Below are 13,661 nucleotides of genomic sequence, written 5' to 3'. Positions count from 1 at the left end.
CTACCTCTAAGCAGGGTGAATCTGGGAAGTGGCCTTCAAGGTTCTGATGACATCTTTGCCCTGTGTGGCCTTGACAAGTGTTTTCTTCTCTGTGCTTCCTATCTACACTATGACCATATCACATTCTAGAGACTGCCCCTGCTAAAGACTTTGTGTCATGAGAAATCATAGCAGGGTGGGGACCCACAGAGGTCACTCAGGTCTGCCCCACTCTATCAAGGGGAGCACACAGGCTCCGAACCTTCAGGGACCTGGCCACACTTACAAAATCTGGACAGGAACCCAGGTTCTAGGCTTTCTGGGCCATGCCCCTCCCCCTGTTCCACAAGAAGCAATATATGAGGCTCCTCTCCCTCCAACACAGTCTCCTGGGTGCAGTTGGAAGATAGGAAATCTTTATTGTGTCAGTTTAAAAACCCCAGGCTGTCCCATCCTCATGTCACATCTGTGCAGTGGGCTGGCTCACCTGCACATCCTGGGACAGGAATGGGATAAGGCCCAGCTGGCCTTCTCCTCCCCTCCTCTGCTCCAGCCCTCAGCTCACCAGTTATGTCAGCAATGCCTGGCGCAGCATCTGCTTCTTTTGGGGTGTGAGGCGGGTGGGGAACTGGATGTCGAAGAAGATGAAGAGATCCCCTTTCTTAGTGGGGTCCTCAGGCAGTGGCATCCCCTCACCTGGCACCTTCTTGAAGTACTTGGGACTGAGACAGGGGAGGATGAAAGAAGGGAAATGAGAGGGCCCCCCAACACTGCTCTGTGACAGATCCCATGCTGCCCATGCTCACACAACCTCAGGCTTGAGGCAGTCAGTCCAGCTTCCACCAGGTGGCTCTTCTCAGCCAGAATCGTGTGGCAGGAGAGAGAAGACCAGCTTATTCAGACAGCCTGCCCCCTGATAACCATTTACACTGGGGGTTCCAGGAATAGAGGTTCCAGCCTAGGTTGGGGTTGGGGGTGGTGCTGGGCTGCTGAGTAAAGCTTCCCATACAGAGGCCCTTTCCTGTAAAGGACTTGAGGGATACAACTCAGAACACTAATGAGACGTTCGGGAGGAGGAAGGCAACAAAGGTCACCTCTGCAATCTTTGGACTCTGTAGCGGGCTCGTGCAAGTTAGAAAAAGGCACTCCATTTACCAGGTGAATGCAGCTTGGCCAGAGTTAGGGCTGGATTTCAGTCCTTGCTGGTGAGGACTGAACTGCCCCAGGCTGACCTGTCTGGCACTACCCTCTTAAGGCCCAGGCCAGCTCTTCTGCCTACTGGGACCCACGCAGATGCACTCACTGGATAATGTCGTTGATGGGGATGTTGAGCAGACGATCATCCAAGGTCTTCACCTCCACGGTGCAGCAGGTCAGAGCCTAGGGACGTTAGGGCCACAGGTGGGAGTAGGAGAGGTAACCATGGCCATTCTGTTTAGAAGGCATTTTATGAGCTTATTCGGTGCCAGGCCCTGAGCCTGGCCTCAAGCAGACAAAAGGATGTTCAGGGACTAATGGGAGCGAGCCAGGCATCTGCCTGCCCTTAGGAGTTCACGGTCTGGTAGGAAAGACTGATGATGATAGAGGGAAGTAAAGGGGTCTTCGGGAGCCAAGGAGAGGCCCCCAAACCACTGTGGAGTGGGACAGGAGGACTACACAGTGGTGGTAGCAGTTGATGAGGGTGAAGAGGATCCTGCCAGTCAGACAAGGTGGATATACAGCATTCCACACAGACGCCCAGCACAAACAAGAGAATGAAGGTGGGAAAATGCTCCCAATGGACAGGGGCACAGTGGTTGGAGTGCAGGGGATGAGATCAGCAGAGGCAGAGTGTGGAGGGCCTTAAACACCATGTGAAGATGCTCCGACAGGCGTGTGGCACAGTCAGATGAGCGTGGGGATGGGAAAGGAGGCAGGAAGGCCACCAAAGGGGCTGCTGTGCAGACCCAGGTGCTCAGACTCTGACTCTGGGAATGAACGGAAGGGGACTAGGTGGTAGAATTGACAGAGTAACTGCCCACAGGTAGGGTGGGGGAGGGGAGGCAAAGTCTAGGCTGGTGCTGTTCCTTGTTTGGATTGTAAGGACATGGAGGGGCCCTGAAGACAGCCACAAAGATTCTATGGGCACTCCTCACGTTCTGAAGGCCTGTGCATAGGCACTGGGGGGAGTGCAGAGTGAGGCCTGCTTGCTCACTCTCATCTGCCCACTTCCCCTCCACTTTGCCCACTCACCTTGCCCAAGGGAATGGGATTCACAAAAAGGAGGTTGTCGTTCTCCCTGCGGAAGCGAGGGTGTAGCTTCTCCTTTACAATGAAGATGATGTCGGCTGGGATAATGTTGGGGCCCTGGGCAGAGGAGGCAAGGGGTGACAAGGACTAATTGGCTGTGTGATATTGGCTAAGTTCCTGACTCTACTGGTCTCCATGTCTTTTTCTGAACAATGAAGAGATTGAACTAGGTTTTCTGGAAGGACCTTTTCAGTTTGGTTTCATAGCCCCTCCTCTGAGAAGCCTACTCCAATGAATCCAGCGCCACACACACCCCCCCCCCCCCCACTACTTCTCCTCTATGGAGCATGCCCAACAGGGTTCACTCAGATGGAGAGGGACAGAAGCTTCCTCAGGGGGTGGGTAAAATGCTGAGCTGCAAGTTTTGAAAACAACTTCTTACACACCTCTGTCCTGACAAGCTTCTGCTAAGGTCTCTTAAGGGGGCAGAGGAACCTAACTAGTCCCTACCAGTAAGAAGCTCCCAGTCTAGTGGGGGGAACAGACACACCGTCCTCAGCATGCTCAGGACTGTGGTAAAAGGAACCCAGAGGCAGGAGATTAGAGAGGCCCTGAGCCAGGTGGAGAGGTCAGGGGAGGCTGCCCAGAGCCCAGAGCATTAGAGCTGGGTCCTGAAGGGGTGTTTTGGAAGTAGATGTTTCACAGGTGAGAAAGGGAGCAAGAAGTATGGGCAGAGGAATTAATCTCTCTTGGCTCTGAAAATGCCATCACTCTGCCTCTTCTCAGACCTAAGGATACAGCATGCCTTGAACAATAATTTTATATTTTTATTTAAATAAGTAATTATCATGAAGATATTAAACAGTGTTAAAATTATTATTAATAAGTGGTTTCTGAATACCTCCTATAGTTGGGCTTTATTCAAGAAGCACTGAAGAAAATCAGGAAGAGCTCTTGTGCTCTTGCCCTGGCCAAATCCCTTCCCTCTCTGGGCCTCAGTTTCCTACTCTGCAAAATGGGGGAAAGCCCTGGGCTATCCACTCACAGAGGTGTTGTGAGGCTCTGTCCCTGGTAAGGGACTTTGGGGATCATTTCACCGACTCTGCAGACTGGTCTCCCTACTAGGCTGGGGTCACGGGGCAGAGGAAAGCATTGCCTCCTTCCCCCTCAGTCTTTCCACCACATGAGCAAGCTTGGGTGACTGACACTAGGACTGACCCTAGTCAGTTCCCTCCTTCTCACCTGGTCCCCTTCCTTCTCAAAGGTGATCCGTGTGCCCTGCCTCCAACCAGGTTTCACATCAATTGTGAGAATCTTGTCCTTGATGGTAGAGGAGTACCCATCCTCATTCAGCACCTGCAGCCAGATGGAAGAAGGGAGGTTTGCTCCAGATTTCCCAGCTGGCCTTTTAACACGAGAAAGATGCCAAGGGGGTGTTGTGCTCAGATGCAATCTTCTAGCAACAGGGAGAAGCTGCCCTGAGCCATCCCCATTCTCACCCCATTTACTGGAACCAAGAACTTACGATTTTAGGATGATGTCATTGGGCTAGGGCCTGAGATGCCAAGCAGTCACCATTAGTTGACCAAGCCCCCAACTCCAGGCCTAGATCACGTAGCCCTGGCCACTAACAGATGCATGGTGAACACATACTCAGTTCCTCTCTCCCAACCCAGTGGCTCTGGCCCTGAGGGGCTGACAGGTTTCTTAATCATGAAGGGAGAAAGACCACAGAGGTCAACATATCTGAGCATTCCCTATTATGTCATCCAACCATTCCCCAATCACATGCCCAGATGAGTGCCATCTGTGCCACAGCTGGCATCTCCTCTGCTGGGCAAAGGCGTGAGGAGGCTTTGCTCATGTGTCTAGCATAGGGCTGAGCCATAGGACAGGGTCAACCCAAGGACTAGACTCTGGGCCACTAAAAGTCTTCAATCAAACCCCTTGGGGACCGTCCCCCAGTGCACCCTCCATCCCCACACTGTTTCTTCTTACTCCTGAGGCATACACACTGATGAAGCCCTGGGGGTATGGTCTGGTAATACCCAGAGGGCAGAATTCACAAGGGACTGACTCCTCCCATTCGGGATCCGGCTTCCCACAGGGATGGGGCTGATATGAGAAGGGAAAGACCCTTCTGCAGAGGGGATTCCTGCACTGGGAAAGAATCAGGCTAATACAATTAGCCTCAATTGTCCCTTCCAAATTTCAGATTCTAGAATTCTATGATCCTAGATCTTCAATTCTGAGATTTCATGATTCTATCAGAGGCCATACCTGAGGTCTCCAGTGAGGGCATGGAGGAGGTAACTCAGAGGATTGGAGGGCATAGGTAGTGGCCCCCAGTAGGAGCAAGCCAAGTACTCACCCTTCGGGAGATCTTAATTTTCTTGGTGCAGCCAAAGAATAAGTCCTCCAGAGATAGGTAGAGGTCTCGTTCGATTGGGGGGTCCTGTTTCTTGACCCCTCGGCCTCGGAGACCCCCAAAGTTCAAATCTACCTCACTTCCTTCTACATCAAAAAACTCTGCAGGAGGAGAGGAGAGGAGAGGAGAGGAGAGGGGAGGGGAGGGGAGAGGAGGGGACGGGAGGGGACGGGAGGGAAGAGGAGGGGAGGAGAGGAGAGAAGTAAGAGAGATTGTGTCAGGGACTTGGAAACACAGACACCCCTCCACACATACCTCTTCAGTCCCCAAGTGTAATACTCAGCATCCCATTCCTACTTTGCATACTCAGACTGTTAGGCCAGGCCAAAAAGTTGTCCTAAATTGCAGATCCAATGGTTATCATTGCTTGCCACTTCCCACTGCTTCATCATCCGGTTTATATTCCCCCACTTTCCTGACTCCCTTCCCCCTCAATTTGGGGAAACACTCCTCGAAGCTGGCTGCCTCAGGATGGAGAGGAGTGCCCTCTGGTGGCAGCTCCTGGTATGCCAGAAATGACTCCCGCTGTTATCTTGCTGGGGGGACGGTAATATCATTCCAGTCCTTCCTACCCTTCCCCACACTCCACTCTCCCTCACTGTCCAGCCCAGCACAACACCTCTAGAGACCACATACTCAAGTTTCTGTGAAGTCAATAGCTGATACGGGAGTAGGGAAGGGGGTGGTTCCTAATAAATTTGAGAGTTCATCAGCATACCCCCAAACTCTTTTTCCCTCAATTTCTTTTTTCCCTGCCCAGCTCTACACCCATAAGTGCTCTTGCTGCCCTGCCCTTCCATCCCAGTGCAAACAGCCTTTGTCTCTTGAAGTGCTATGGAGTCGTTTGGTTTCAGTTTTTCTGTCTGTGAGATGGGGTAATAATGCCTGATCTGCCTTTTTCCATTAGGATTAAATAACAAGATGATGAAGAAAAGTGGAAACTTGCTGAGAGCTTACTATGCATCAGGTGCTGGTTTCAGTTCTTCACACTATTGTCTTATTGGACAGAGAGGCCAAAGAAAAGGCTCACAGTCCCGCAGCTCATCTGAACACAGGACAATCTGACTATGAGAACCTCTGCCCTTAACCACTATGCTTATTGCTACGTGTGAAAACCTTTGTAAACTTTGTAGAGTCAGGGGTCGCTATCATAATTAAGGTTTTTTTTCTTGTACTCTGCCTCTTATGGTTAGGGCCATGAATGAACTTCCCAGGCTAGAATGGTATAATAACTTTAGGTGGGGGAGGGCAGGGCAGCATCACACTAAACCCCTCTATGAAATAGTAACTAATCAAGAGGCCTGTAAGTGACCTGGTCCCCTCTCGTATCACTGAATCCATTTCTTCACCCAGCACCTGTGCTGTGTCAGGTTGTAGACACCCCAACAGCCAGGTCATAGGAAGGTCTAGTCCCTCGGTCCTGCAGGCAGACAGGACACAAGAATCCCCTGGGTGAAGTCCTGTAGCAGTATAGTTTTGGGCACTGCCTGAGGGTCCCCAAAGCCTGTAAGTGATGTCCCTAGAAGCTCTGGTTTGGTTCCTCTGAGCTGCCTCTTTTTCATGCACCTGTCCATCGTTATGGCATTTTTCAGTCTGCAAAGCCCATTTTCATAAACATTGTCTCATTTGCTAGTGACGTGTGAGGAATGGACTATTACAGCCACTTAACAGTAAGGAAGTTGAGGTTTCAGAGCAGTGAAGAGATTTGCCCAGAATCACACAGCTCATAAGAGGCAGTGCATGGATTTGAAACAGGCCTGACTCTAAGTCCCTTGCGTTTTACAGTCACACATGGAGTTTATCAACTCAGCTTCTTCTGGCAGACAGGTGAAGGAAATGCACAGGGGAGAGGTCTCTGAGGGGGAGAGACAGTGGGCTGTGGCCCACTTCTTATTAACATGCAGAAAAAGGAAGAGAGAACTTTTGAAATGCAGAACGGCTATAGTACAGCCAGGGGAAGGGGCTGCAGGGGGTCAGGCAGTGAAAATCTAGACTCTCTGAGTTGCATAACTAGAGCCAGGAAGACAGGTCTGAAGGTTAATTGCCCTTGCAAGATGACTGTGAGCCTCAGGAATCAACTCTTGGTCAGTTTGTCTGGGACCTGGGATTATCCACCCATCCATCCATATACTCACCTAACACACACCTGTACAGTGAAACCTAATGCAGCTATTAAAATGAGTAAAGTAGATCTGTTATGTAATATAGTATGAGATAATCTCCAAGGCATACTGAGTGAAAGAAATCAGTGTGCACAATATGGTCCCATTCCCTTCATAAGATAAAAGGCTTAGGTAAAGATAAATATATGCTCATAAATGCATAGAAATTTTCTGGAAGGATACATAAACGGTTAACAGTAAGTGGCTGCTTCTGGAGAAGGAATAAAGGCTGAAATTTATTTCTTTAATAATTTCTTTTTTACCATGCATTATATATATTTTTAAAGTAAACAAAACAAAAGGATTCAAAGAAAAGCATCTTTTACAGCTACATCCTTTCCCAATAAAGCAAGTGGGTAGGTGGGGCCTCTTACCACCAAAGGGGTTGTCTCCTCCGAAGAACTCATGGAAAACCTTATCAGGGTTGCCGTGGAAGACGTAACCAGTGGTCCATGGGGTCTGGGATCCAAACTCCAGAGGAATCCCGCCCTTTAGGCCCTCCTCTCCAAACTTGTCATAGATGCCTCTCTTCACAGCTGTGGACACGTGTCACCTTGATGAGGGGGCTGGCATTAGGGACTAAGATAGCTGCGGGCTGGGAAGCAGGTGGATACAGGGTAGAGGGGAAGGGGCAAACCCAACCTTATTTCTAAAGTCTGGCACTCTTTGGAGGGAGACCCTAAAAGTTAGGAGTTTAATTTCCCGGTGGGTGGATCTAGGTGTGATCCCATAGTGGGGAGGAGAATGGGGAAAGGTGGAGACCTGCTGGGTGGCAGGGGGAAGAGGATTGAAGGAGAGATCTAGAGACTGAGGGTGAGGCTATGGCCCTAGAATTTGGCTAAACTCATCATCGTACCTACTGTTTTATTTGGGGTAAATAGAATCGTAGCACCTTGAAATTCTACAATCTAAGAATTCTAGAGCTGCCAAATTCTAGAGCTTTCAAAGCCTAGAGTCTAAGGACTCTAAAGTCTTGAAAACTCGGGACTGGGGAAACCTTAGTGATCTGGCTATTCTTCTGCACAGCATCTGTGATTACAGTCTCCAGAACAAGCCCTCAGGGATGCACGCTTGCAGGTGGTGCCCCGGGGCAGAGGTGGTGGTGGGGGAATCACTTTCTACACTCTTTTGGTTTCAGGAGATTCTTGAATTACCAGCCTCTCTCTGACCCTTGATAGACATGCCTTCCATGGAAAGGTGGCACTGGAGCTACTTGGTAATCTGGGAAGAGTAACTGGGGATGCCTGCCTCAGCCTCTTTCTTCCCTTGGCAGCAAGCATCTCACTGTGTGCACCCCTGCAGGGGACAGGTGGGGTGTGGAGTGTGGGAGACCTGCCCAGGTCCTGCTCTACTGACACTGGCTGAGCAGATCATCTTAATCCGGGGGCTCTCCACGCTGCATCAACCTTAGTTTGTGACTATGGAGAGAGGCAGTTCATGCTGTTTTCTTTCTTTCTAAGTTTGCTCAGGCTCTAGGCAGGGAAGAGGAATGCTTTACTACCCAGAGGCTTAAGGAATGGTCTCGAAATAGAGGTGGGGCAGAGGAGATGGGTGGAATCACTCACGGTCGCTCAGCACATCATAGGCCTCTGCTATTTGCCTGAATGTCTCCGCTGAGGATGGCTCACTGGACTTCAGCGGGTGGTTCCTAAGGGCCAGTTTCCGGTACCTAGAGGAGGGAGGATTCATACAAGTCATAGCATTTGACATGGGCCTGAGGCGCAGACCATGGTTCAGAGCTGGCTCTGCTGTTCACTGCTTTGATGTTGCCAGCTATAAAATCAGGGCTGTGGTGGCCAGGGTGGTGCATTGCACAGATGCCCTTGAACAGAACCCAGTGGGTAGAAAGTGTAGCTGCCCGCCCTGGGTGTCTGTGCTGAGGCTACATTTCCCCAAGCTGCCCCAACCAGTGCCTAAGCGTGGTGGGGATATTGGTGCTGGCGCGTCCCCCTGGGACACAGGACCCCCCCCCCCCCCCCCCCCCAATGCACAACCTCTGCTTCAGGACGCCCATCTATCAGCCCAGCTACTTTTTTCCAGACCACTCTGCAGCTCTCTCCATCCAGCCATTTCTTCCTGCTCCCCTTTCACAGGTATCAGACCGGCACTGGGGTTTGAAGGTGCCGCCTGCATGCTCTTGGTCCCCCTTCACCCTCACACGTTTCCCCCCATACATTTCTCGCACATCTAATCCTGCCGTGATATCTGAACTTACACACAGGCTTCTTGGGAAGATCAGGTAAAATAAGGTGTCAAAGGGCCTGGTACAGAGAGGCACTGGCACACGTCAGGTCCCTTTACCATCTCTCACTTCTGTGCTCATTCGTTTCCCTGCTTCTGTATTACCCAATCCCACCACTCAGTGATGCGATGCCTATAGTGTCTGAGAATCTGTATCATCAGTGTTCTGAGAGGAAAGAGCTGGCATGAACTGGGTGATTTGTGCAGAGTTTAATAAGGGACCACTCACCAAAGTGTAGGAGGTAAGGAGGACAACCATGCTGGACAGTGCTGTAGCCGAAGGCCAGGAGCCCTGAGTCACCCTGGTTACCCCTGAGCCTATAGGAGTGGGAAGGGAGAAATCCCACAGGAGTGTGTGTGGACGGGGCCCTTGGCAGGAGCTGTCATCTTCAGCTAAGGGATACCCAACCTGAAGTGCTCTCAGAGGAAGGGAGCTGGGAATAAATACCCCAGCCCCACTCTCCTCTTTGCCAATCACCTGCTGTGGGCTCTCTTTAGCTTTCATTTAGGAAGTCTGAGGGCCAGGGCGTCTATTGATGTGGTTCAGATGGGCCAGCTTCCAGTGCAGAGAGCAGGGTGCAGAAAGGCGGGGAGGGGGTCTGAAAGAGCCAAAGGAGGGCATCAGCACAGCCCCCTGAGTGGCTCAGTACAAATCGGACCCCACATACCCTCCACTGGGTCAAAGTGCACTTCCTCTGCCCTGCTCACACCCTGCATGCTGGTGACCCCTCCCGCTGTTTCTCTTCTCACTCCACACACTATCTGTGCACAAGCTCGTCTATCCCAAGGCTTTGAGCATCACTCACTCACTGACCACTCCCAAATTTCTATCTGAAACCAGGCCACTAAGCTCCAGACCTTGGCATCCAGCTTCCATCTTGGTATCTGCTCTCCAGTGTCCCACAGGCCCCACAAACTCAATGAACCCAGACAGAAACACATTTTTGTTCCTTAAGTTTTTGCCCATTTGCCCAGGCAATGAAGCCAAAATGCTGAGCATTATCAACTCCCAAGTTCTTCATCCCCTCCATTCCCAGCCCACCTGTCACCAGGGCATTTCAGTTTTTCTTTCTCCCCAGTGTTCTCTTCCTGCCCCCTCATCCCTAGGACTATTACAGAACCATGGCTTCCTGTTTCAGTGTTCTCCTTCTCCAGGCCTTTCCGTGTGCTGCCACCAGATTGATTTGTCTTTTTTTTTTTTTTTAATAATTTTTTTTAACGTTTATTTATTTTTGAGACAGAGAGAGACAAAGCATGAATGGGGGAGGGGCAGAGAGAGAGGGAGACACAGAATCGGAAGCAGCCTCCAGGCTCCGAGCCATCAGCCCAGAGCCCGACGCGGGGCTCGAACTCATGGACCGCGAGATCGTGACCTGAGCTGAAGTCGGACGCCCAACCAACCGACTGAGCCACCCAGGCGCCCCTGATTTGTCTTTTTTATTTTTATTTTTATTTTTTTAAATTTTTTTTTTTAACGTTTATTTATTTTTGAGACAGAGAGAGACAGAGCATGAACGGGGGAGGGTCAGAGAGAGGGAGACACAGAATCTGAAACAGGCTCCAGGCTCTGAGCTGTTAGCACAGAGCCCGACGCGGGGCTCGAACTCACGGAGTATGAGATCATGACCTGAGCCGAAGTCGGCCGCTTAACCGACTGAGCCACCCAGGCGCCCCTGATTTGTCTTTTTTAATCTGATGCTTCTAAAATGCCCCCTGGCCAAGTCACTCCACTGCCCAAATCCCTCCACTGGTTTCCCTTTGCCTTCAGCATAAAATCTGTATCTCTAAGATTCAAGCCTCTGCTTCTTTCTCTGGCCTTCTCACTCACAGCTCTCCCTCCCCACTCCCATGGCCTCTCTTGCCCTTCTGGCCAGGCTCCAAACTCCCTACAATGCATTGCTCAGGTCTTTGACATTCTACTCCCATCCCTTGTAACACCCACCACTCTCCAGACCCTCCCTCCCATCTCCCCCTGGCACATTTTCATTCATCTTTCAACAATCAGCTCAGGGCTCAACTCCTCCAGGATGCCCTCCCTGACTGCAGTCTCCATTCTAGGTTAGACTCCCCTTCCCGAGTCCCCAGTGCCTTTGATCCCTAAACTTAGCACTTGGCACTCCAGTTGTTTGTTGACTGGTTTGTCTCTCCCACTAGCCTGGGTTCCTTGAGTTGCTGTGTCTACTTCTCTGTGTCCCTGGGGCCTAGCATTGAGCAGCAGTGAGGAAATGAATGACATGAACTAACTGTCCCACAAGGCAGCCCATCTCACCGTGGGACCGCTCTGACTTTTAAGCAACATCTCATCTTAGTGAGTGAGATCTGCTGTCCTATGACTCTGAAGGTTCTTATTCGGCCCCTGGAGGCCTTAAAGAGATTATCTACATTGTCTACTTTCAGAAACTTAAAGACAATTGTCATCACTTCCCTGAGACACTGAAACCAGCCCTCTCAGTTACAAAGGTCAAACAAAGTCAGGTATGGGGAGAATTCCAAGTAAGTTCTATCAATAAGGAAAGGTAAGTAGGTTTGAGAAGAGCCTTATTTTTCAGATAAACTTGAGTAGTTTCTGTGGAGTTTTTTGTCTCATTTTTTTAGTGAGAGAGAGAGAGAGAGTGTGTGTGTGTGTTGGGGGGGGGGTGCAGTGGCAGAGGCAGAAAATCTTAAGCAGGCTCCCCACCTAGTGCAGAGACCAACAGGGGGTTTGATCCCATGACCCTGAGATCATGACCAAGCCGAAATCAAGAGTTGGATGCTCAACTGAGCCAACCAGGCGCCCCTAAACTTGAGTGGTTTTAAGATTTGCCCTGCAGTTCCCTCACTCTGTTTCCCTGAGTGGGCAAGATGGAGTGGAGTCACAGCTTGGATGCAGCAGGGTAGGCTTAATGAGAGCTACTGAGAAGGTTAATAGGCAATTAGGAATCATTGTGGTGCTTCTATTCATTATATACATTTAGCATTTAAAAAAAAAATTTTATGTGAATTTATTTTTGAGAGAGAGTGTGACAGAGTGCAAGCAGGGGAGGAGCAGAGAGAGAGGGAGACACAGAATCTGAAGCAGGCTTCAGGCTCTGAGCTGTCAGCACAGAGCCCGATGTGGGGCTCCAACTAATGAACCGTGAGATAATGACTTGAGCTGAATGAAGTTGGATGCTTAACCAACTAAGCCACCCAGGTGCCCCAGCATTTTTGTTTTGTTTTGTTTTGTCAAAATCTAGTTACTCCCATATAGGAGACTGTGTTATACATGACTCATCTCTTAGAGTTGTTACAAGAGAGAAGGGTTAAGAACTATTGTTTGAAACAGGGGTGCCTGGGTGGCTCAGTTGCTTAAGCGTCTGACTTCTGCTCAGGTTATGATCTCGTGGTTCGTGAGTCAAGCCCTGCAGATCAAGACCCTGAGGTCTTGATCTCAGTGTTGTGAGTTCAAACCCTATGTTGGGCTCTGAGCTGGGCGTGAAGGCTACTTAAGAAGAAACCTACTTTGGGGTGCCGGGGTGGCTCAGTTGGTTGAGTATCCGACTTTGGCTTAGATCATGATCTCACGGTTCATGAGTTGAAGCCCCACATGGGGCTTGCTGCTGTCGGCACTGAGCCTGCTTCTCAGGTCCTCTGTTCCCCTCTCTCCTGCTTCTCTCTTTCTCTCTCAAAAATAAACAAACATTTTTAAAAAAAGCTTACTTTGGGGTGCCTGAGTGGCCCAGTAGGTTAAGTGTCCAACTCTTGGTTTCAACTCTTGCAGTGTTTCCAGTTTGAGCCCCACATTGGGCTCCGTGCTGACAGTGCAAAAGCATGCTTGGGATTCTCATCTCCCTGTGTCTCTGTCCACCCCCACCCCCCGCCCACACCTCCCTCTCCCCCCACTAATGCTGTCTCTGTCTTTCTCAAAATAAATAAATAAACTTAAAAAAAAAAAAGCCTACTTGAAAAAAAAAAAAAAAAACTCGTATGACAGCCAGAATAAAATTTGAAACACATCCATCTGGCCAGGTCACTCTCCTGTTCTTAATCCTTTGGTTCTGCAAAGGAAAAAGTTCAAATGCCTTCTTTGTCCCCATTTTTATTGCTAAGAAAACCAGGGTACCCAGGAAGGGAAACAGGGCATAGGGGGTTAAGGATGATGGATTGGGAACTCTGACTCAGGCCAAACCCAGGTTGTAGGTATGTATGCAAGAAGCAACAGAAGAACAAGGTTTATCTTGGCTGCACTTGGCTGTGCAAGAAGGCTCAGTTTGGAAAAGATAAAGGTGGGGCCTTCCCAGCACACCCCTAAAGCCTTACTCCCGTCCCAACTTACGCCTTCTTGATCTGGGCATCCTCTGAATTGCGAGTGATCTGAAGCACAGAGTAATAATCCTGACCCATGGCTGGCTTGCAAGGCAGTCAGTCCTTGTTTAATCCTGACTCCAGCAGGGCTGTTAGTCTGCATTCTTTGGTTGCTCCTGACAACCGCACAGGGGCACTCTGGGAGTTGTATTCCTTCCTGCCCAAGCAGACATCACCTCTGCCTCACAGAACAGCCAATCGAAGAACTGGAAAAACGGTTGATCCTGTGACCCTGACAAAGGTCATTCAACTCAGAAACTCTCAAGAGTTTTTAAGAAAGTAGCAATTAGTTTTAATTA

At 50.0% G+C, this 13,661-nt stretch overlaps 1 protein-coding gene across 1 annotated transcript; it reads right to left on the bottom strand.

Moving 5' to 3' along the window:
• Positions 1 to 375: 375 nt before the first annotated feature.
• DNAJB13 (DnaJ heat shock protein family (Hsp40) member B13) lies at positions 376 to 13,573 on the bottom strand. The gene is made up of 8 exons (XM_019449783.2): positions 13,334 to 13,573; positions 8,364 to 8,467; positions 7,173 to 7,334; positions 4,580 to 4,737; positions 3,451 to 3,564; positions 2,212 to 2,325; positions 1,283 to 1,359; positions 376 to 701 (listed from the first exon to the last, which is right to left on the bottom strand). Exons 1-8 carry the CDS (start codon positions 13,399 to 13,401, stop codon positions 548 to 550), a joined length of 951 nt encoding a protein of 316 aa, XP_019305328.1. The 5' UTR covers positions 13,402 to 13,573; the 3' UTR covers positions 376 to 547.
• Positions 13,574 to 13,661: the final 88 nt, after the last annotated feature.

This window comes from Panthera pardus, unplaced genomic scaffold (genome assembly GCF_024362965.1).
Source record: "Panthera pardus isolate Hobbes unplaced genomic scaffold, ASM2436296v1 HiC_scaffold_12, whole genome shotgun sequence".
Lineage (NCBI taxonomy): Eukaryota > Metazoa > Chordata > Mammalia > Carnivora > Felidae > Panthera > Panthera pardus.
The sequence above is the reverse complement of the archived record's forward strand: the minus strand, read 5'-3'. Positions and strand labels throughout refer to the sequence as shown.